We start from the raw sequence: 25704 nt of genomic DNA, 5'->3' as shown, positions 1-25704 counted from the left end.
CAAGAGCAATTATTACTTTTGGATTTAAAAGTCTTTTAAGTTACAGCTAGTAACAGCTGAAAGAATTAGTTTTCCGCCCCCCCCCCCCTTTATAGTTAATTCTTTTTTTTTTTTTTTCAATTTAGAAACCAAAACTAGAAATTATTAAAAAAAAAAAAAAAAAAAGCAGAATGTTAAAATTTTCAGATCATAATAATTTGCTTTACTTGTGTATCTGCTTACAAAACATTATTTAGCCACAAGCAGAAACTTTTACTTTATATATTCATTGTTCAGATATTGGTAAATCAGTTGTTTTACTTAAACAAGCACTTCTTGCTTAAAGAAATTCTTACCAAATGTTTGTGACATCTCAAAGTACTTGTGGTTACTAATGTAAGTCTAATTCATGTTAAAGTGTGTCGTTGGGGAAAGTTATTATGTACATAATTCATCAAAATCTTAAGAGAAACCAGAGTTAAGCTGTTGGATTTGCATCAATTACCACTCACATGTTCTCAAAAACAGCCTTAACAAAATTTTGTACTGTTTTCTCTCCTTTTTTTTCTTTTCTTTTTCTAGCAGATGCTAAAAATCTTATGGCTTTTAGTTGCTTTCTTTTTTTAACACCAACCCCCCCTTCCTCAATTTTTAGTCCCAATCGCCTTTTTTGAAAATGATTATAAACTATTCAAATGTCCTAGGAAGTAATTCCATAATGTTTCAAAGTTTTTATTGTTGCGACAGTAAGACATTTGAACCCAGGAATAACAGTAATATCCTACGACTATATCCACTGATGCTTTGAAGCTATAATTAATATGCCTTTTAGTTTCGAAAAAGTGCCCTTTTTTGAAAAACAGCACCCTGCCCTTTTTTAATCCTGGGGGAAGCTCTGATTATTGCTTTTTTTTGGTGTTGGGGAGGGGGGAGCAAATAACCTAAGAGGTAGGAAAAATGCCATTGTACCTCAGCTCAATAAGCTTTGTACTGTGTACAATTTCGGAAATCATCAGAAAAACGGCCTCCCAAAACTGACGCTAAAGGATTAGTAAATGTAATTTGACAAAATTCTGCTAAAAATGAGTTAAAATATTAAGAAAAAGTTGTTACCTAAGTGATTGTTCATGAAAATCATCTTAGCATTTTATTTTATGAGTAAACTGTTATAAATAGAAAAACAAGTTTTTTAATTTTAAAATCCGGATTTTTGTAAAACTTTCGAATATTTAATATTGTTTTCTAACTGTGCCGTTTTTCAAATTTAGTTTTGTAAAGCTGTTAATTTTTATTCAGGGTCGGATTTAAGGGAGGGTAGATGGGGCTACTGCCCCGGAGCCTCCACAACAAAGGGGCCCCCACTATAAAATTTTTACAAAATATCCTAACTTTCACAGATCAAAAATATCGGATATATACATGTATATCAAAATATTTGGATATGTAGTGAAGTGAAGTCACTGATTCCTGCGAGCGAGCAACTCAACTCGAGCGGAGAGCAGGAGTGGAACGAAAACAACTCGGCGATCGAACAGACGCGTTTGATTTGGTGTGTATCATTGTAAGATTAATAAATAATATGGAGTCAGATGATAGTGTTTACTGAATCAATAACAACACTAAAGCTACAGTGGTGACCTCCGGACTATTTTGTGCATTGAAAATGAGTACTGATAAAAAAATTCTGAAACAAAGCGTTTCAACGGACGTTCTTTCTGAAACCGAAAGCACTGAGCAAGCCTGCTTTGTGGGTCATGTTGGAGTGAAAGTTCCACCGTTTTGGAAGCCTGATCCCAGGATTTGGTTTCTGCAGTTAGAAGCACAGTTCCGCCGTGCAAAAATCACAAGTGACGAAACAAAATTCGACCTAGTCGTCAGTTCCATAGAGGCGGAAATCCTAGCGCAAGTTACGGACATTTTAGTTACCCCACCACCCAACAACAAATATGACGCAATAAAAGATCGCCTGATTTCGACTTTCGCAGACAGTGAATCCCAAAGGACACAAAAATTGTTGACCCAAATTGAACTTGGGGATCGTAAACCTTCAATTTTACTCTGTGAAATGAGAAATCTTGCCGACCAAAAGGTTAGTGAAAATTTTCTAAAAACCTTGTTTTCGCAACGCCTCCCAATGGACATGCGCAGCATTCTATCAGTCAGCAACGATGATTTAAATAAACTGGCCACCATGGCTGATAAAATTTGGGACCTTCGATCACCCAATAATTACAATTTGGCTTCGGTGTCACATACTAATGTGTCGATGGTTACTTTGGAATCCCTCCAAAAACAGATAACAGATCTCCGAATACTGGTGGAAAATTTAAACAAAGGGGGACGTTCCTCAGCTCGTCGTCAGCATAGTGGGAAGAGCCACAGCAAATCTGGCAGCCGCAAACCCTCCGATCAGCACGGAATATGCTACTTCCATTCAAAGTTTGGTGATAAAGCGTATAAATGCTTACAACCATGCAGTATGTCTCTTCAACTACGGCGTGAGGGCCCCGACGTGCAGGAAAACTGATACCCCGGCTTTCCACGGCGACAGGGAGCCTAGGGGCGGAGCTGAGTCGCCTCTTCATTAGTGACAAAGCATCAGCAGCCCTTTTCCTGGTAGATTCAGGGGCGGAGATTTCTGTAATTCCTCCAACGCTCACGGAAAGAAAAAATGTACATAAGTTTGAACTATTTGCAGCAAACCATTCGAAAATAAAAACTTTTGGGCAGAAACTATTACGACTCGATCTTGGCCTCAGACGAGACTTTGTATGGCCGTTCATAATAGCCAATGTCGACAAGCCAATCATCGGGATAGATTTTCTGGCAAACTTCAACCTTTTAATCGACAGCAAAAATCAAATGCTAATAGATGGAAATACAAAACTGTCAACAAAGGGAACGTTTTTTTCAACGAGAAGACCAGTCATCACCGAAATAGAAACGCAACAGCCATATATGTACATAGTCTCAAAATTCCCTGATCTGCTAAGACCTAATATTGTAAATACTAAAATTGTAAATCATAATATTGAACATTTCATCACCACACAGGGACCACCGGTATATAGTAAAGCGCGCAGACTTTCCGCAGAAAAATTAAAGGCCGCTCAAAAAGAGTTTGACTACATGCTACAGCAAGGTTTGTGCCCCCCTTCCAAGAGCAGTTGGGCCAGCCCACTACACCTAACCCAGAAAAAATCAGGTGATTGGAGACCTTGCGGGGACTACAGGGCCCTTAACAACGTTACGGTTCCAGATCGTTATCCGATACCATTTCTAACGGATTGTAGCTATATACTGCATGGAGCTAAGATTTTTTCATCCATTGACTTACTGCGAGCGTACCAGCAAATACCGGTGCATGAAGCGGACATCCAAAAGACCGCCATAACCACGCCTTTTGGGCTATTCGAGTTCCCCTTCATGCCGTATGGCCTTTGCAATGCAGCACAGACTTTCCAACGTCTGATAAACACTGTGTTGCAGGGATTAGACTTTCTTTTCTGTTATTTAGATGACATATTGATTGCTTCGAAGGATGAAGAGACACATCAAAAACATCTGTTCCTTCTCTTCGAGCGACTGAACGAGTATGGTCTACGCATTAACCTTTCTAAATCTATATTTGGTGTAACACACATCCAATTTCTCGGATATGAAATCAGCTCCGAGGGAATGAAGCCTTGTACATCCAAAGTCGATGTCATTAAAAATTATCCCGAACCTAGCTCTGCCACTAGCCTGAGACGGTTCCTGGGAATGGTAAATTTTTACCACAGATTCATTCCTAAATGCGCTGGCATACAGCAACCACTCACCAAGTTCACCACCACCGAGATACTCCTCAAGGCCAAACAAGCTCTCCGAAGGGAAGTGTATGAGTCACGCGAAGAAGACCTGTTTGTGCTTTCCCCAAACCTTCTGGGGGAGTGTTTTCAATCTTTCACACCGTTGAATTTGCTGAAAGTAACGGTCGCTATGCTTTGTCCCCGCCATTTACTCATGGATTAAAATTTTATTGTGTGAATTGTTTTTGTTGATTCTCATATTTTATTTGTTTAGTGGTTAAGTTTCGCTTATTATAGTTATTTCGTTTGTTATTGTGTATAAGTGTTTATCAATCATGCCGTTCAGATGCTGTGTGCCTGGATTTCAGTGCAATTACGATAGCACCGTTTTAAATTCTCGGGCGATGTTCAAATGTGCAAAAGATGGATTAAATCCATTCCACGCAAGGATTTTGCACCAACTAAGTAATCTCGGGTGAGTTCTTTAATTTTTTTTCCTCATTAAAAACAAATGGGCACAAATTAATTCTGTTGTTGTTTCTCAAAAATAAGACTGGTATATTGAATAACAAATGTCAATAATTTGAATAACAAATGTCAATAATTACTTTTAGCAAAATTGATTTTTGTAGCAGTTTTTAAAAAGCTGAATAATCACAAACCGTATACAGTTGCGTGAATAACCAGGAAGTAAATCATTATTCCACTCCCCCCTCCCCTATTACAGTGACTGGTAATATATTAGGTTCAGTATACCTTATGCCAATTTTATTCGTGAGTGTTTTTGTTTCTTTGTGTGGTTGTATCCTAATTATAAAATATTTTGCACATTCAATGAGACAGAAATATTTAAAATACGTTTCATGAAAATTAAATTTTTGTTTAATTTCGTATTTTATGCAATCATTTTTTTAAATTATTTTCTTCGTCACCACAAATATCTGTTGAAAATGAATTTAAATTCTTAATTCAAAACAATAATTTAACAATATGTAATCATTTATATTTTTATTAAAATGTTTAAATTTTCTACTTTAATTTTTTAATATGGAAAAAACCCCGGTGGGCAAGCTTTTGACAGTTTTAATTTTAACCATGATTAACTATAAAGTCAAAACTCCGTGTCAAAAAATAAACACTTTTACAATCATTATAAAAGTTTAAATAAAGAATAAAATTTTTTATTAATTCTAAATTATCTAATGTTTTAGTTTTTGGAAGTACCCTCTACCGATGTTGCAATAGTTCCTACTAAATGCTAAGAGGGCAGCAAATTCTGTACTTTAAATTGAGGTTTTTTTTAAGAACCTAAAAATATAAATGAGTCACTTTCATAGAAACATATATTTTGAGTTTATAAAAATCAGAAAAGTTAAAGTGAGTGGAATCAAATGAAACATTTTATAGAGATAGATATATGTAAGGGCTTTTTATATGGAAAAGGATAGGTCATGGAAATTATTCAAAATTCTTAAATACATGATCATAAGAATTACTTAAGTTTATGTTCTGGGGGAAAACTGTCTGGCACGATGTTGCACGCTGTTGAATGAACGCAAGTTCCAAACATTGTTAAAGTAAACTAGTTGACAGATTTAATTTTGAAATGCTTAATGTTATAAGCAGGGTTCATTGATTTAAATCAGCTTAATTTAAATTGATTAAAATCATGATTTAAATCAAGTGATTATTTTTTAAATCAATTGATTTGAATCAAGTTAACAAAGTCATTGATTGAAATGAGTAGATTTTAGATAAATTAATTTCGCATTTTTTAAATCTGTTACTCTAAATTAAATTTTACTGCATTACATAATTTTAATTGAACTAGCAAAATTACATGCATATCTCTTTGTGTGAGTAACAGATTTTCAGACATGGCAATATTGTTTTTACTTCAAAATTACTTCAGAACAAGAAAAAAAAATTGCAGTTTTTCTTATACATCATGATTAATGTAGCTAAGAAAAATAATTGTCGAACATACTATTTTACACTACAAATTTACAGGATTATGGAAACCTTATCTTTAAGCATATCATAAAACATCACATCTTATCTAAACATAATAATGTATTAATAAATCTTAAATTTATTATTCAAGTCTTATCTCAATATGAGTTAGCCGAATTGATTCAATAGTTCAGATTGCTTTCTTATCAAAGTTTTTTGCCCTCTTCATTCCAAATGAACAATCGAATTCATTTCAGAAATTATGTTGACTTTAAGCTGATAAACATAGAAAACTGCCAAATCAAAAAAAAATTCTGCTAAAAAGTATGGAAATTAGTTTTAGGAAATAGTGGGTACTTCTGCTTCCTAGAATTATAGTTGAAAGCATGGTGGTTGTAGCTAAGGGATGGGGGTGTTAATGTTAAATTTAATTTTAAGCATGCTTTGTCTTAAAAGCAGAAGCAGTCAACTTATACCTATTATTAAAAAATAGCTACTGCCATGAAATGAAAATAGCTAAAAAGGTGCTTTTTCTTTGGTTTTCTCAGCATATTTTTTATTTTTTATTCCCACTTAAGTATTAGTCAGAAAAATCTCTAGATTTTTACTGGTGTTGATCCTTTTTGATCTAAACTAATGGACTATCAAAATTTGCGCTGTTAAATAAAAAAAATCAGCCACAGATGCAGAAGCAATGAATCTTAACTTATTAAAGTAATTATGTTATAAAATTTCTTTTTTAAATGTAAAACAGATATTTTGAATAATTTATTGGTTTCTTTACATTTATTTGTGCATTTATTTATTGAGATAGTGAAAAGGATTTTATTTTAGTGATATTTTGATGTGTCAAAAGGGAATAAATGAGTTCCGTGAAATGGATCTTTGCTTTTTTTTTTTTTTTTTGTGAACATTAACCACGACTATTAAATTATTCCACGCTGAAAAAAATATTATTGTTGATAATGTATTGTAGAGTTAATCATACTGAATGCTGAAGACAAACAGAAATACTTTCCATAAATTTTTCAGGAATGTATTCATACTCAATTAATAATTGCAATAGGAATTATTTTGTTTTCACCGAAAAGAAATGCGCATCGCGAGCATCAAAATAAGCATTTCGCTGACAAAAGGAAACTATTTAAACGATGGATTAAGAAAGAAAATTGCATAAAATATCGGTATCTGCATCAAGCTGCATCCAGTCGCATAGGTCTTCTTGGGGAGCCATCTTCCTCCCGCTGTTTGGCCTTGAGTAGAATCTCGGTGGTGGTGCCAAGTTACTTGCTGGCCATAAAAAGAATAGCACCAAACCTCTTCAGTGGACTGACGAAAGTCGTGAATCGTTTTCCAGGCTCAAGGATGCCTTATGTTCGGTGACTCTCTTATCACATCCAGATCCAGAGGCTCAACTGAGTTTGGTAACGGACGCTTCAGACATAAGCATCGGAGCCGTCCTTCAACAAGAAATCGCTGGATTAAAAAAACCTCTTAGTTTCTTTTCAAGAACTCTATCCCCGGCACAGAGGAAATACAGCACGTACGATCGTGAACTTCTGGCCATTTACAGTGCAGTTAAGCATTTTAGATACTTACTAGAGGGAAGGCCTTTCGAAATCTATACAGACCACGAACCCCTCACATACGCTTTTCGACAAGACTTGGACAAAGCCTCTCCCAGACAAGCAAGACAATTGAGTTATATTGCTCAATTTTCAACGGATATTCGCTACATCAAAGGAGAAGAAAACATTATTGCTGATTAGGACTCGACCGATGTATCGGCCTGGCCGATGCATCGGCGCCGATGGTTCAACGATTTAGCCATCGGCATCGGCGGCCGATGCTAACTTGCAGGAAACATCGGCCCATCGGCCTTAAAAACATCGAAAAGCCGATGGAATTGGCCGATGTTTTTGAAAAAAAAAAAAGGACTTTTGTTGTTTTACATTTTAATACAAAGTAAAGGGAATTATTGTTTTCAAACAAAATTGTTTACTTAAATTTCAGTATGAATTTCTATAGTCACCCCTGAAAGAGTTTTTAATACTGCATTCAGGTACCAAACAAGTTAATTATTGCGTTTTTTCTTGCTGCTGGATGTATGTATGTATCTCTCATAAGTCAAAACTTAAAAATGGTAAGCTGTAGAAGGCTAAATTTTCGCATGTGGGATGTGCGCACGTTCTAGTTGTGCACTTCGCTTTTTGTTTTCGATCGGGTGTTCTAAAAAGCTTATTAACCGATTTTTTGTGGCTATTAATTACTTATTTCAAAGCAAAATTAATATAGCGTCTCAGACTGACGATCATTTAGTGATATATTGCAGAACTGGAGACCATGAAAACAAATATGAGATGGCGAAACCGGTTTTGTTTCATTTTGTTAGATTCCCGTTGAACCGACGGTAATTTTTAATTTTTCGATATTTGTAATATGAACCACAGTAATGCAGTCTTTTCTGTATCGCTTCGGCGGAGCTAAATGTTTGGGGCCCATCGAAATATATTTTGGGGCCTTATTTCTCTATCACAGAAGTTGTAAAACATTTATCATAAAGATTTTTGTAACTCCTACGGTGCCCCTATGTATATGGGACCTCTCGCGCAATCGTAACATTCGCTATATTTTAAATCCGCCACTGCACGTCAAAACAAACTCGGGTGCAAGTTTTAAAAGGGTTTTTCTGCTCAATATTTATGATTATTTTGAACTCTATTTTGTCTCCGACTATTTTTTGTATTTCCGAGAACACTTGCGTGCCCCTCCTCCCACTCCCTCAATTTCTGAAATTAAACTCTAGTTGTACTTCTGAGTTGTTTAAAACTAACACCATTCATAAAATTAGAGATTTTTTTCAAGCTTTATCTATTGTTTAGGAAGAATTTAGAGCATTCATGTAAGAAATTGATTAAAGACGTTTTGAATGGTGGCATAACTCGGAAAACAGGGACTTTTGAATTTTTTCTTCGGAAGTGCTGAAGTAGATTCAGAAACTCTTCCGAGACGTTGGTGGTAGCGGTTCTGTACTAAAAAAATTAAGTCGAAGTTGCGGCCGTAGTTTAACGTTGTGAGTTACTCCAAAAACAGAGGGTGACCCCCCCTAACCCATCCTCCTCATTTCACGCATTTCTTAAATAATTAGCGGTTATTCATTTTGGTCAAGAAATGCCATCTTGCGTATTTCTTATACTTATTTCATCTACATTTTGTAATGGGTCATCTTTTTTGCATCATTAATAGCGATCGATTTTTTTTCTGTTGTAAGTAACTATTTTTATGGTAAACATCACACGGAGCTAAGTCCGACGAAATGTTACGTTATTTGCTTGTCATATCAGAGTATTGACCAATCGAACCGTGCATCCTCAACAAGAAAGTCGCCTTCTTCCCCACGATGAAGTTGAAGCAGCAGCGCAAGAGGCCTTACAGGAGGTTGTGACAAATGTCCAGGAGTCCTTCTAAAAGCTATACGAACGTTGGCAGAAGTGTATAACCGTTCAAGGTGACTATTTTGTAGATACAGTGGTTCCCAAAAGTGTTCGCACATCCACGACTTTCAATGAAATAGGCCCCTATGGCATTGGTTAGAATTAATATTTCGGAATAGATATTTAATTATAAGATCTATGATCTATTTTAAACAAAACTGCACGAAAATTTTTAATAAAACATGAAAACTTAATTTTGTAAAAATCAAAAACCAAAACGTGTCGGAAATTTTATTTTACAGGTCTTCGTACACTTCGGAAAAAATATCAAAAAATTAGTAAATAATCTAACTTTATATTAATAGAATATCATGCAGTAACAATAACAGCTTTTAAACGTCTGAGAAGAGATTTCATTGTTTTTTCTGTCTTTTTTTGTGCAATTTCTGAGTAAGTGTTCAGCCGCACTACGAGTCCTACTGTTTCTAGTTCGCTTTTCGTTTCAATGGTGTATTTTCGTAATCTAGCCACCAGATATCTCCAAATATGTTCCATTAAGTTTAAATCTGGCGATTGAGGAGAAATTTCTAAGCTTAAGGACAAATTTTGAGGCACCAAACTCGAACGTGTGCTTCTTATCGTTAACTTGATAAAAAACAAAGTTGTTTCTGATTACCAAATTTTGGGCTAATAGTTTAAAATTGTTTTTTGAAATATTTAAGTGAACAGCATGATTCATTATTTCATCAAAAAATTCCAAATTTCCAAGTCCTGATGCTGTTATGCACCCTCACACAAAAAACACCTTCACCGTCCTGATTAACTGATCCAGTTAAGCTCTTAAGATTAAATTCCTCATTTTTTCTTCTGTTGACAATTATGCACTATTTTAACCCAAAATGTTAAATTTATTTTCATCTATAAGTAAGACGTTGTTTCAAAACGTTTTGAGCTTATTTATCATTTATTTTACGACGGAAAGCGTAAGTTTACTGTTTTTCGCGCGCACAAGAAATTTTCTACGGGAAGGGGTCCCTTTTAATCCAGCTAATCAGAGAACTTGGCAAACAATTTTAGGTGAAAATTAAACGTAAAATGTTTCATTCAATTCTGCAGAAACTTTTTCAGCGCTCAAATGTGTATTTTTCATAATTTTTTTTAACTGTAAACCTCCGATCACGCTTTGTTAACTTTGCCAGTTGACCTTTTGTTACCTTGTTTTCGATCCGATTCTTGTCTTTAAAGCATTTTATCAAGCACTTCACTATAGAATGGTATAAATTAACTAATTTAGAGACATTTCAAACCAATTTATGGCTACTGTGAGGGAAAAAAATCAAATTTCGAATCGTGTTTGTTGTTTTCTGCGCATACCTGCCATTTAAAAATAATAAGCAGAAGCTTAGGGAATAAATAAACAAAAAATTAATGGCAAATGACTTTACAGTGTCATTACAATGTAAAAACAATAAAAAAAACCACATATAATAATTTTAATCATGAATTTATTCGAAAATATTTCAGTGTACGATGACTTTTGTGGCGTATTTTTTCTCTGTCTCATCGTTTTTTGACAAATTTCAAAAATAAAATTTGGCAATATTTTGAGAAAAACTACTGGGTTGTGTACGAACACTTTTTGGAGCCACTGTAGATGTACTTCGGTAATGTGAACTATTCACGATATTTTTATACAACTTGTCCTCGAACTTTTAGATCATACTACTTACGTATGATTTTTCAACTTTCTATTTCATAACGTTTTTGTGTAACATAAGTTTACACGCATGAAGACATCACAAGAGAATTTGCGATAATTAACTAAGGAGGCGTTCAAAATGGATATTTCAGTCATCTATATGTTCTTAGGTACATATTCGCTGGAAAAACTTGTAAAGTTTAAATTGGATGATAGTAAAATAAAAATTTAGGTCGAAATAGGGAGGGGGGATTACAATTCCTTATTCCTAGAAAGGAAGTAAAGTGAAATGAATCGATGATCTATAAATCCTTGACAATCTTATCAATTTATTTCTGTTAGATTTTTTTTTCTTTTTTTTTGCCATCGGCCAAAAGCATCGGCCATCGGCAATCGGCCATTTGAAGGAAAACAATCGGCCATCGGCCATCTTTGAACAATAGGCCAACAATCGGCATCGGCCCATCGGCCAAAAAATGCCATCGGTCGAGCCCTATTGCTGATACCCTTTCCAGAATTGATACAATATCCGCACCATCTCCAATCGATTACGCAGCTATTGCAAAACTTCAAGATGATCACGATTTAACAGTTTTGAAGAATAACCCAAGGCTGAGAATGGATAAAATATCCATTCCAGAAACTGACGAATCCATTTATTGTGATGTCTCCACCAAGAGTAATCGACCCTACATCCCTCCAAACTTCCGACGACAGTTATTTTCTTCTATTCATAACCTATCTCATACAGGGATTAGAAGCACAAGAAAAGATTCATATAGCCAAATATCAATAAAGATTGTCAGTTATGGTGCAGGGAATGCATGGAATGCCAAAAATCCAAGGTACAAAGACATACCAAATCAGCTCTTATGGACTTCAAGGTTCCTACCGAACGTTTCCAGCACGTTCACATTGATATCGTTGGACCCCTGCCACCATGTCAAGGTTTTAGATACTTACTAACGATGATTGATCGTTTTTCAAGATGGGTTGAAGCTGTTCCTATGGCAGATCAATCAGCAGAAACAGTTGCAACAGGCATGATCTCAACCTGGATTTCACGCTTTGGAATACCGCAACGTATTACGTCTGACCAAGGACGTCAGTTCGAAAGTCGAATCTTCTCATCTTTGAGCATATACTTTGGGTTTCAAAAATCCAGAACCACAGCCTACCACCTACAATCGAACGGACTGCTTGAGCGATAACACAGGACTATTAAGGCAAGCTTGAGATGTCATTTACAACAAAGCAAATCTTGGGTTGACGCTTTACCTTTGGTTCTCCTCGGATTGCGTTCTGCATTGAAAGAAGACATAGGATACTCTTCGGCCGAGCTCCTTTACGGAAGTCCTCTACGTTTACCCGGAGAGTTTGTTGATACCATTCCTAATGTCACGCATTCAGAGTTTGTACAAAGGCTGCAAAGTATTATCCGCAACCTAAAACCTTCTGCAACGACTACCCATGGTAATACGAACGTGTTCGTTTCAAAACAGCTTTTGAATTGCTCACACGTTTTCGTCTACAATAACGCCGTCACTTCATCTTTGCAACCAGTTTATCTTGGGCCTTATGTTGTGAAACATCGGTCACCAAAGTATTTTGACATTGAAATCAATGGAACTGTCAAAAGAATTTCAATTGACCGACTGAAACCATGCTTTATCGTAAAGGACAACGACGAGAAACCCCTTGAAAACCAAAGACACAGGGATTTCACGGATCAACACACCCAAGGTGCATTTCGAGAGGAAATTTCACCGCCGAGCAATCATACTCATACCACACGCAGCGGAAGGATTGTCAGGTTCCCCCCTCATTTAAAGGATTATGATTCCTAATCGTTTGCTCTAGGGAGGGAGTGTGTAGTGAAGTGAAGTCACTGATTCCTGCGAGCGAGCAACTCGAGCGGAGAGCAGGAGTGGAACGAAAACAATTCGGCGATCGAACAGACGCGTTTGATTTGGTGTGTATCATTGTAAGATTAATAAATAATATGGAGTCAGATGATAGTGTTTACTGAATCAACAACAACACTAAAGCTACAGATATATATCAAAGTGTCGGATATTTTCAAAAATATGATGATCTTTTCAAACCCTGATTAGGGGGCCTCCACTCTTTTGTTGTCCCGGGACCTCCGCACTTCCAAATCCGGCCCTGATTTTATTACTTGATTTTTGTGAAAGTACCAATTTTAAAATAAGATTTTTGTGAAGGTACCGAAAAATGATGATAAAATCATCCTGTAGTGGGTCATGATTACTGTGGAAAAAAAAATCCTATTTCCCACTCCTTTTGCCGTTATAAAATATCATTTGGTTTTTCTAATTTCAAATTTTTTTTTTTTTAATCTTCCAAATAATCTACAAAGGCTTTATATTTTATTTTGGTTTTTAGGAACTGTTCATGTTACTTCATAACTCTTATCTTTATTCGATTGGGTTTATTTTGAAGTTACAGATATGAATTTTTAGAAATTGTTATCCTTTGTGCTAATAAAGATTTTTAGGAATTCTGAACCATATTCGGGAAGTATTTCTATTTTAATGGGGAAGCTTTTTTTTTGGGATTTTCGAGAATATTTAGAAATTGTTGGTGGCAATTTAACAAACATTTTTAAGGACTCTATTCTGATGGGTGTTCTTAGAGACTGTTGTGCTTAAGACTTGTCATGAATCTGTTCTAGTAAAGGATTAGGCAGGGGTATCCACCTGTGGAGGGGGGGGGGGGGAGAGTCATGGCATAGCCTGTGCCATTGAAATTTTTAGTGGGAAGGGTGCTTTAAGGGAGAATTTTTGTTTTTTTAGGGGGGAGTGTACCCTTGCTATTAGGGAGGGTGGGCATCCCTAGATTAGGGACTGTTGTCTTTCATGTACTGAGGATTTAAGACTGCGGTCTTTTTCCCTGATGGAGATTTTAATTTTTTTTTTTTTTGGCCTGACCTTGCTTTATTTCCAGGGTTCGTACGGGTCATGGAAATCCTGGAAAGTCATGGAAAAAAAATAAGCAAAATTCAGACCTGGAAAAGTCATGGAAAATTGAAATTTTCATTTAAAGTCATGGAAATTTATTTAAAGTCATGGAAAAATGTCCTGGCCAAAGAGAAAGTAACAGTAGCTAAAAGAGCATTAGAAACCTAGAGTGATTTAACAGTATTGAGCACATAAAAGCTAATAAAACTGGAAAATTGAACGATCTCAAAAACAAATTTGAATTTTGAAATGTCATTGCATTCATTTCTGTAGTAGCTGCTCGTCTTTTTTTGCAATGTGATTTTACTGCTTGGACATCACTCATCTTCAATTTACCATTATTTTCAACACTTCTAATATTTTATATTCTGTAGTAGCAAACATGCACGTTCTTGATTTTGTCACGCCCACATAAAAAACGCAGTTCAATTGCATACGAATTCATTTCCATCACTCGTGAAAACTTTACAATTAAATTTGTCAGGGTTCATCTTAATTTGTTAAAGTTTTTAGAAAATAAAGATCTTTAGTCAGGCGATAGAATGCAGAAATAGGGGAATTCTAATACTCTGAAATGGTAGTGCCCTACATTCGGCCGCAAAAATAATCCATGTGACCCAATGTTGCATTCAATATCAGGAATCAAACACTATGTTCTGGAATTCCTGAACCTATTAATTTATATGCATTTGAAAATGTGCGAATAAACAAACAAGTACCTTTCAATGAGAAGATTTATTCACTTCTGAATTTTTTATTTAAATAAATATCTGGTTTAGAAACATGAATTTACTAAAGAATGCAACTTTACTTTAAAGAACCAAAAAACTGTCAAGTTATGTGGATGATTAAATGCACTGTTGACACTAAAAGACAACCTTTGAAGTAAATTTATTGAAGCTTATGACTCATTCAACCTTTGTCCCTTTCATTTTTATTCTGCCTGTTAGTAAAAAAATTATGAGACAATTAAGCATCATTATATTCCATTCACTGTATTTTTACTTTACTTAAATTTATATGATGTAGAGAAATAAGAATAGTTTAGCTTTTTAGGTGTACACTTATATTTTTTCCATCACAAACTTCTAAGAGATAGTGGCATTTACACAGCAGTTTTGCTAATGCTAATTTCCAAAAAATGGCAAGTTTGACTTTAAATAGTGCTATTCTCTTCATGTAAAACGGTCATGAAATTTTTTATGAAGTCATGAAAAAGTCTTGGAAAAGTCATGGAATTTTTTCATCCGAATAGAGTATGAACCCTGTATTTCACCACCAGAAAATATTGCAGTATTTGAAATATCCTGTACAATGCTAAGTTGTACAGCTAGTGTTTGTATTAAAAACCGTATATTGAAAATTTGTTAGATTCAGTGAATCATATTGAGATTTTAAAGTTATTTTTACATTAAGTAATCAATCTAAATATGTTATGAGTTTCATTTATAAATGTGCAGTGTTTTCACAATTTTTAGGTACGCTTTTATTCAGCTCCACAGAAGAAGAAAAAATACTTCTTTTCTCAAGTAATCGAAAACATAAAGGAAGATTTAAATCGAAATCAAGAAATGAAAGTAAGCAGCTTTAATTTCATGTACTTATCTTATATTTGATTCCCCCCCCCCCCCCCCACTCTATGAGCTATATTTAGAATTATAAAATTTGTCAAGCAACTTGAGTGTTTATAAGAGCATCCTGATGAATTAATGTGTTTCAACATAAGTACTGACCAAAAAAGGAACCAAGAAAACAATGTATGACGACATATGTCATACATCGTTCTTAGCAATGCTTTTTTGGCGCCAACAGGAAAAATTCAGATAAAAAAACATGATCAAAGCACTTCAGAAGACAATATGAATAAAAACAGCATAAAACTACAGCAAAAAACATCACGAATATTTGCTTCAAAAATACAAGAAACTAGAAAGTTTTTGTACACAAAGAAAAAAATTAATTTAAAAAATTAATTTAAAATGCTTAAATTAACAAATGACTGTCACAGCTCACCAAAGAAATATGTACCAATAGAAATAAAAGCTGTTTTCCAACGTGCATTTCATCGAACAAAAACAATTCTCATACTCTACTGAAAAAGGGCAAAGCGATTCAATATGCGATGTTTAAAGCAGAAAACATCCCCAAAATATAACTATTTCAGCCAAAAAAAAAAAAACGCTTAGTTATGCAAATTTCAATATATGAAAAGTAAAAATGTCTCAACAGAACATCCCAAACATAAACAATACAAAAATACCATACATTAATTTGCTATCCAAAAATGCTTTCAAAATACCTACTAAAATATCTACTATATTTTACATAAAATAACACCTTCATATTTTTATAAAATCGTAGAGTCAACTTATTTTCAGAAATTCAGTACCTAAAGGAGGCACGTTTACAGAATGTGCTTGAATAGTTTTTGGCATCGGTAAGAATTAACTTTTAGAATAAAATAACTACTTTTTTTGTAAAATAAATTTACATGCAGTAAATATAAAGTTAAAAACTACAAATAACCGTCACGATTTTGTAAAAACAAAGAATTTTGGAAGTGAGAGTTTTTTTTTTTTTAAATTCTAAAATAAAAACTTACTTTTTTACTGTATAAATCCTCACACTCAGTCTGAACCACAACATATGAAACAATGCACGTTATCGAGACACACCCCAAGTTGGATTTTACTCTTATTTAACGGTCACGTTTAAAGAAACTGGCATTTTCTAATATTTATTCATCAAAACACAACTACTGAATCTAAACCAACACAAAATAAACTTTCCTGTAAGTTATAGCACAAAAAAACAAGAATGTATCCTATGTGAGCAAGCCCGCTAGCAAGTAAACAAATTTGAACAAATCTAAGATTGCCTTTCGGTTGCCAAACACAGGTTAGTTTAGCCAGGGATACCATACTTAAAAAATTATCGCCTCATTGGTGAGAAAAATATTTCAATTTTGTGTAAAAAATCCAATGTCGCCAAATGGGGGGAGGGGGGGGGGGTATCACATCTGTACCCATACTTGCCAACTCTACTGTTTTTAGCGGGAGACTCCCGTTTTTTGTTTCCATCTCCCGATTTCCCATTTTTTACGATTTTCTCCCGTTTTTGCAGTTTTTTTAGTCAATCATTAAAAAGTTTCACTTTCTTCTCAATAGATGGCGCCCTTTTCTGGTCTACCAATGTCAGGGAATAAGAATTTTTACAATTAATAACTCATTTAGTAAAAAAATAATTTTTTTAGAAGCTTTCCACATTGCATGTTCAATGAAGCACGTGCTTTGCCGAAAATTGTAGCAGATTTCAATCTTTTTGAATCTTGAAATTATTTCAATTATTTTTAATGTTTGAAGTTATTTTAACATGTACTACCCTATACCTACTTATTTTATATTGTATTTTCATTATATATTGATTTCCTTTTTTTCTTTTCGGATTTTAGTAACTAAATTTTTGTAGCTACTTTTCTGGTAGAGACTGGAGAATGTCCGAAACTTTAAGCAAATTCACTCATTATTTAGTTTTTCCTTTGCAGTATATTTTTCTTGCTACTACCAATTTGCTTACACCTGCAAAAAATCCCCATTTCACTTTAAATTTAGTATTCATGTTATTTAAAAGCATAATTTAATAATTCTGTAGCGAGGATGTGTCGATGGTGAATCTCCTATATACCTCTAGTAAAATCTCCTGTTTTTTTTCCTTCAAAGGTTGGCAAGTATGCTGTACCCAAAAAAGAAACTTTGGTTTTGCATAAGAAAAATACTAGTTTTTCTAAAACAGTGAAGAAATGAAAAATAATGTATGATTAGGCAGATCTCGGAAACTAATCCATACTGGTACATAAAATTGTTCAAATAAAATCCAAGGATCCATTTTTATTATCAACTTAGTTTTGGGGCTTCCATGTCTGCCAAAACAATTCTATTAAGTCTTGCTGAAAATTTGAAAATTCTGTGTGAAATCTCAATTTGATTGGAATGAAAAAACAATGAAAATGAGCACAAATTATGAAGGAAATTTAAGCAAATGTAAATAGTAAGTAAATGCCCATTTTGGGTATTTACCCCTAAAAATGAATATATGGCTATTTTACATCACTAGTCCCATGCAACCATTTTATCAGGGATGCAGGTTTGTAAGGATGTTTTTGTCCATTCTTCACAAATAAGATTCAGCAGCAATCCCGGTCCACCTAAGTTAGGAACTGCAGGTGGAATTAATTTAAATTAAGATTCCATCAGAGGACAAAACTTTACCTGTTACACTTATTTTATCTTTATGTTTTACCAAATTATGAATTTCTTTTAAGAAATATAGTTTCAATACTGTCCTTTATTTATTAGCTTAAGTTACAATAACTTGAATTTGCATTACATTTGCTTGTAATTCAGTTTTGCATTTTATGATTATTGACATATATTGTGATAATTACTGCAACTGCTTTTTGCAGGAAAACTTAAAAAAATTTAGAGAAGAGGCTGAAAAATTAGAGCAGTCAGAAGCGTTACAGAAAGCAAGGGAAAAATATGTAAGTTAATTAGTATTATTTGTATCTAAATGATGCATATTTTGAATTAATTTTTCAATGCAATTGATTTGAAAGCAATTTTTCTCCTTTATTTTAATAGAAACTTATTGAAAAAGAAACTTCGAGAAGTTCTGAGCAAATTAAAGAACAGCTGGAATCTATCAGAGGTAAAATAAAAGAAGTAAGTATTCTCTTTTTCATACTATTCTTATAAAATAGAAAAGTGTAAAGCATTTTCATTCTCAGAGTAAATCTACAACTTTTAGTTTATTACTAGTAGTACCTGCACGGCTTTGCCCGTAGTATAAAATTAAAAGATCACTTGGTTCGCCTGTATATTAGGGTGGAGCTTATTTTTCAACTATGAAAATATTAACCTCTTACCCTCTCATTTTGTTCCTTTGTATGAAAAAAAAATTCAGGCCAAATATTAGCACATTTAAAGATTATTTAGAGGTAGCTCAACAACTGTGAAAATTTTAACATTGCGGGATTTTTTTTTTTTTTTTTCGAAAAGCAAAGATTCCTTACTTTTCCATTATTTTATAAATATATACCTTTGACTTATTTTAACTTCACATATAACTTACTAGATAGCACCGCTAGGCAGACCACAAATACTTAAAAGCCATGCTAGCTCTGATTTAGCCATTTTGTTTTAGGATGTGACATCTTTAGCTGCACAAAACACATTTGGTTATTTTAGCACTTAGTTTGTTTTCAGTATTTTATTTTTGCTTCAGTTTTGAAAGCAAAATGATTGCAAAAACCACAAGATCTCAAAGTGACTTGTATTTTCTTGGTGGGTCAGTTCTAGAATTAAAAGGTGGAAAACTGCCATCCTTGCGTATGGCTCTGGGACATTTTTTGCATCATCATCTTGAATTGAAGAAAACCGTAAGACAAGCTTCAACTCTGACCATCACAGAAATTGCCAAGTTTTGACAAAAAGCTAGAATTCCTATGCAAGACAACCAAAATTGTCAAATGAAGCTTGAAAAGTTGTATAAAGAGTGGCAGCTTTTGAAGAAAAATAAAGCTCGATGTTCATCAACACAGCAAGCTAAGGAATCAACTTTTCTCTCTAAACTAGAAGATCTTTTTGATGTTGCTCATGCTGATGTTTTAACCGGTAAAGCAGTCTTACAAGAAGACAAAGACTTTTTAATAGCACAAAGGAAGAAAGGTAGATGTGGATCAATGTTAGGAGTTGATAAAAAGCTTGATATAAAAGTGAAAAAAGCTCTTAAACGAGAAAACAAAAGCAAATGCCCAAATACAGCAACAGAAAATTAAAGAATTAAAAGATTCTATAGTGGAACTTGAATCATCTACTGATACTGAAACTGATAGCAACTTAAGCTCAACGGAAGAAGGTAAGAAAATGAATATCACAGAACAAGCATCAAAAAGACAGAAAAGGAAGCGAGGGAGAAAAACTATAGTTACTCCCCAACTTGCTGCAGCTTTGGACAGAACAAAAGAGTCAGACCGAAAGGCTTTCTATGTCATAGCAGAAACTGCAAAAGGCTTAGGATTCAATATCGATGAATTTTCTTCGAATAAGGACTCAATTCGCCGTCAAAGAAGGAAGGAAAGAGTTCAAAAATATGCAGACATAAAGGCTAAGTTTCAACCTAATGTCCCTCTAGTTATCCATTGGGACAGCAAATTAATTCCTGATTTAGTTGCAAAAGATAAAGTGGATCGCCTGCCTGTACTAGTAACTGGGAAAGGAATTCACCCCTAGCTTCCATCTGGGACAGGTGAGGCACAAGCTACAGCAGTATTTAAAGCTATTGAAAGCTGGGGAATATCAAACATACGTGCTATGTGTTTTGACACAACCAGTTCAAACACTTGCAGTAACTCGGGTGCAAGTCATCGAGGAACACGGAACACCGCAGAATATACCCTGACAGCAGGAAAGTGACTTTATCTGGGACTGTTTCAAAACAATAACTTGTTTCCAGAACAATGCCAGGTGCATTTTGTTACCCAGAAACCACCTTCTTTCATGTCTCAATTGATTTACAAGTGCAATATAAATAAATGGTAACTATCACTTTTTGTCGAAATTTTCTCTATGTAACAAACTTCAAGTTCATTGAGCTACCTCTAAATATCAAAATTTTTCATTCAAACTTCATATTTAGTGGTTTTTCATCAAAAGGAACAAATTAAGAGGGTAAGACCTACAAAAATTAAAACTTTTTTTTTTCAGTGCAAATAAGCTCCACCCTACTGTATATTTACAAATAATGGATGATGAATTTCTCGCCAATTTGCCATATTCATTTGCTTGCCCTTGTTACAGTGCCACAAGATGATAAATTCATAATTTAATTGTCTACGTTGTGATAATTTGCTTGGTAAAACTTTCTTAAAATTGGAATAAAAAAAGAACAAAATCGAATTTTTGAAAAATTGCTTCGAGGTGCATACCCCCATGTTACAAACTAATTTTGTACCAAATTTCATGAAAATCCACCAAACAGTCTAGGCGCTATGCATGTCACAGAGATCCAGACATCCTGATAGAGAGAGAGATCCAGGCATCCTGACAGAGAGAGAGAGAGAGATCCACACAGAGAGACTTTCACCTTTAGTAAAGAAGATACGTGAAATTTTCACTATGAAGCACAAATGATAAATGTTGATACATTAACGATTCTAGCTGAAACTTTCGGAACAATTGTCAGAGTTAGTAAAGAGTTACCTATGCATCTTTCTTTTGAACACTTTACACAGTTAAACTTGACTTTATTGACAACTCGGTTATAACAGCTCAAGTTTTCAGTTCATTGAACCATCCAGAAACATGATCGTTTATAGTTGTTCTTGGCTTTTATGTCATAAACATTCTGATCTTGGTTGATGTTATAACAGAGCTTCACTGTATTTTAACAGACCATTAGTTAGTTATGTGCCAATGCAGAAGGAAGTAGATGAGTTTCAAACTGGAAATGAGAGAGAATTGTTGTTGCAGGAATACAATATTTTCCTTGAGTGAAATTGTGTAAGAAGATGTTGGAAGTTGTTTGAAGCTTACATTGTTGTTCTTGGTTAATTGAGTATGCATTATGATCGAATTTTTCTATGTTGTCTAACTAATGTTGTGTCAGATGTCTTTACATTGGCAAGCACATATCTTTTTGCAATGAAAAAAAAAAAACTTCTTGTAGCTGCTTTTGAACAGGCGTCTGCAATTTTGGTGAAAATTTATAGTTTTTTGATGTTGTTTATATCCTTACATTATTGTGTTTCATTTTTCATTTACTGACACAGTATGTAGAAAGGTATCCCTAGAACAACACTGTACTTCCATCTGTTTTTTTACCATATATAATACATACATGTAAAATGCCAGGGTAGATGATCATTTATGATATGGTTAAGGGTTTTTTTAAATTTGGATTTTTGTTGAACTGTGATGTTGCAGTTCTACTTCATGAAAAAAAACTAATTCCCATGGGGTTAGAAGTAAGAAATTTTATTATATCTGTGCAAATTTCTTTCATTTTGCAATTATGATTTATATGTGTTACTAGCTGCGCTGCCCGACTTTGCATGGTGTACCTCGAAAATAAAAGTTATGTCAAGCGATGCATATTCAACAATTAGGTTTCAATTAGAGAAAAAAATACTGTAAAATATCCCGTTGAAATAATCATTCCTAAAGAAAGAAAACAGCAAATCAAAAATTCTCAAATTAAATGCAATCCTCTCTAAATACAACACTAAAATCCTTGATACATCAGTGCAAAAAAAAAAGAAGGTAAATCACCAAATAATAATCAAAAGGGAGAAATTTTTACCTCAAAGCAAAATCAAAACTTGATTTACTCACAGTCGAGAAAAAATAAGTGGCAACCTTGTGAATGGTTTTATTCACGCTAATTTAAAATGAGAACACGCAAGCGATAATTTTCCGATTGCGGATGCTGTTAGATTGGGCTTAAAAATGCTTATAACTGTTCTTCTGGTGATTTTACAGCCTTGGTTTTTTTATTTTTTTGAAATTCAAATGAAGAAACTACTCCAGAGGTATTTTTCGCAGGCTTTCGAATAAAGCTAGAATCGAACCATTATCGGTAGAAATAGCCATTTAATGCGATTTTTGGCCCTAAAATTCAAACAGTTCTGTACTTTTTTGGCATTTGACCCCCCGACGTTCCTTCTTGGGTGCCGGAGTACCTCCCTGCTGAATTTGGTCGCTATCAGATGAAAACTGGATTTGTATAGGGAACATATACACACATAATAGAAATGCGCAACACATCTCCTGCTTTTCTTGCATCGTTTTTTTTTCTTGTATCGCCAATAAAAACTTTTTTTTAAAAGTTTTTTAATTTATTTTTTATTGCTTAAAATTGTTGAAAACTTGGCAGGCAAATTTCAATGCAATTTCCTTTTTTTTTTGTGCCAAAGTCGAATCAACTCAACTTTTTCTTGGAAGCTTAAAATTTTAAATTTTCTATTAGCCAATTTTAAAATTCTATCCTAAACGTTCAGGAGTCGATTAAACGGCCCCACAAACATTCGCTTTCTATTGCAACAAAAGAAAAAGACCAGTCTTGGAAAGACCAGCAGCTGCGTTGATCATTGCAAAATCCTAAAAATAGCTCTTCCATTCAGTAATCCCACATCCTCCCCCCCCCCTTTATGCAAAAAGTGGAATTTTTTCCATAATCTCGAATATACACACCCCTCCCTGTAATTTTTCTATCTCATTTTTGGTTGCAATAAACTAGAGCTTTGGTTTCTCTGTGCAGATTTTTCATTTCTATCAAAAGATATGAAGTCAGCAATAGTTTAAAACAAAAAGAAAAAAAAAACCTTGCTAAATTACAAACAAATAATCCATTTCAGAGATTTATTAGATCTACTTTGTTTAGACACATTTTGATGCAATGCAATGGTGCCAATTTCTTTCTTTTTTGTTCATACTTTTTGGGGATTAAAAAAAAACATGATTTCGACTTATGGAGTTACCTCAGCAAAGAAATTTTAGACAGTGATGAAATAAAATTAGACTTATCCAATATTTCGACTCGACGAAATTCGGCTTATCGAAAATAAATAGCATCAATTCTCCATTCAGTTAGGCGGGAATAAAGATTCACTTCAACTCATTGAAGTTCGACTTACTGAAGTTTCACTGTATATAATGGAGAAATAAGCTGAATAATTAGTATGTTGCAATAAAACTGCAATCTGATACACAACAGCAATCACAGGGCCTTGAAAAAGAATCTCTTCAAGAACTTAGGAACAAATGCAAAGAAAATACACTATGGGTGACCCAGGGGAATCAACATTTTAAATTACGTTGTAGATAAAAACTTACGTTTGGGGAAAATGTGGTATGGTGTTCTTAAAAGATGCTATTTGAGAATTCACTGATAGTGTTTCTGGACTATCAATTTTAACTTGGTATTGACACTACAAGACAAACCAGCCCATTACTGGTTGGGTGCCCGTCCCTAGTGTAAAAGGGGAAATCAACTTTCAATGAATCTAATCCCAGTAGCTGGCAGTACCATGCAGCGTACGCTTGCTGAGGTGAAATAACCAATCACGTGGTTTCAGCAGCCTATGGGATTTCAAGATTTTCCCCACCTTCCAGTCTTCCCTATACAAAGAGTATCATATTACCTGCAGCTTTTTTTTCTGCTTGCTGCAACGTTTTCGCTGGAAGGATGATTCCCCGCTGGTACACGCCTGAAGAATGCTCATCTTCAACGTGGAAGATAAAGAAAAAATGAGATGATTTGTGTGGCCAATAAAGCCTGAATTAAATTAATATTGAGGCGATGTTTTAACCAAGATTCCTCACGGTTCTCAAATAGTCAAAGGCGACACGATGCACATAGATTGCCGCATGGAGAAAAATTGCAACTGAGCCTTCCCGATCTTCCATCTATAAGGCGAGTGTCATGCTAACTGACGAGGATGCCCCACTTGATAATGTTGCTCTATGAAGCAATGATCTAATGTGCTCCAAGACTGCTCATTTGAACGATACGATTTAGGAAATGAACTGATAATTTTTGCGGATTGAACTTGCAAGTCAAAGACTGCTCATCGAACCACCATTGACCTGAGAACATTCTATTCTATTCGGATATAAATTATCTACTCTTATGAAAAGGGTGCACCTTCGATAGTATCAATGCATTTCATTAAATACACATATGTCTTTAACAATAAACAGATGCGGTAAGTGAACATCTGACTATTTTTCTTTGTATCTTGCATGCCTCTTCACGACCACTAGGCCTACACCATCGATTCTCATGATTCAACGTGGTCTGGTATTTCCAATATGCCAGTATGGTATTTCTCACAACGCATATATCATATCGATAATACGGTATATTATGCATGATAATAAATTCCACTATTTTCAACCATTAATTTGATAATTTAACATATCCCACCATTTAACACCTAGTCATTTAGCCTACCATATTTTCCTGTATATTATCCACGGCAGCGTATAATCCACAGGTCCAAAAATGGGCCTGAAGAAAAAAACCTTCGTATAATCCACAGATAATAAAATGCCAAAAAAATGAAGTTTTGATGTAACCTACATTTTTAGCACTTAAACTAACTTTGAGGTATATTCAGTATTAAAAAGCAAAATTATCTGTAAAAAAAAGATTTCTTCTCGAAATTGTCATTATAATACTCTAATTACCGTATTACCCCGCATTATCTGGCATGACAGAAAAAAGCGAGGTTGACCCGTTGAGCTATAACGCTAAGAGGAGAGAGAACTTCCTATTCTTCTACACTGAGGCTCACGATCTGAATTTCGAGAGAGTTTGGCAAAACGAACATATTAAGGATTTGAAAAATGCATGGCAAAGGGCTTTACATGATAGAACTTGAGTTTAAACGTTAAAAGTGCAATTCTTTTGCCATACTCACTTGGGCAAAAAACGGACCAATTAGTTCGCTCTTCACTTAGTGTCACATCTCAATGGGTTGACCAGCATGCCGAGAAATTCGAATTTCCTGGTGTGCTTGCAAGGTAATTTGAGGTTTATTTGCAACAAAGCAAAAGTCAATTTCCTCATTCAGTTCCAATCAGAAAGCAAACCACTGTAAGGAAAAAATGAATAAATCCCGAAAGTAACCGTCTTTCAAACAAAATATGTATTTCCTATAATATGTGCATGTTATTTATGGTAGGTCATTATTAATGGATTTAATTATATGCCGATAAAGTTATTAATTAAAAAGCAATCATCGTTACTATGATTTGTTCATATTTTTTAAAATAAATATATTTTAGGTTCCTTTTAGAGAAGTAAGT

General features: G+C 34.3%; 1 protein-coding gene across 1 annotated transcript in view; it reads left to right on the top strand.

Moving 5' to 3' along the window:
* Positions 1-25704, top strand: part of LOC129223877 (mitochondrial import inner membrane translocase subunit TIM44-like) — a 57679-nt gene that overhangs the window by 18370 nt on the left and 13605 nt on the right. Inside the window, exons 3-5 of the mRNA XM_054858248.1 lie at positions 15316-15414; positions 18300-18377; positions 18478-18558. Coding sequence (XP_054714223.1) covers positions 15316-15414; positions 18300-18377; positions 18478-18558 — 258 coding nt within the window. The remainder of the gene's footprint in view (positions 1-15315; positions 15415-18299; positions 18378-18477; positions 18559-25704) is intronic.

Source organism: Uloborus diversus, chromosome 6 (genome assembly GCF_026930045.1).
Source record: "Uloborus diversus isolate 005 chromosome 6, Udiv.v.3.1, whole genome shotgun sequence".
Lineage (NCBI taxonomy): Eukaryota > Metazoa > Arthropoda > Arachnida > Araneae > Uloboridae > Uloborus > Uloborus diversus.
This window is presented reverse-complemented; position numbering and strand designations above follow the sequence as displayed.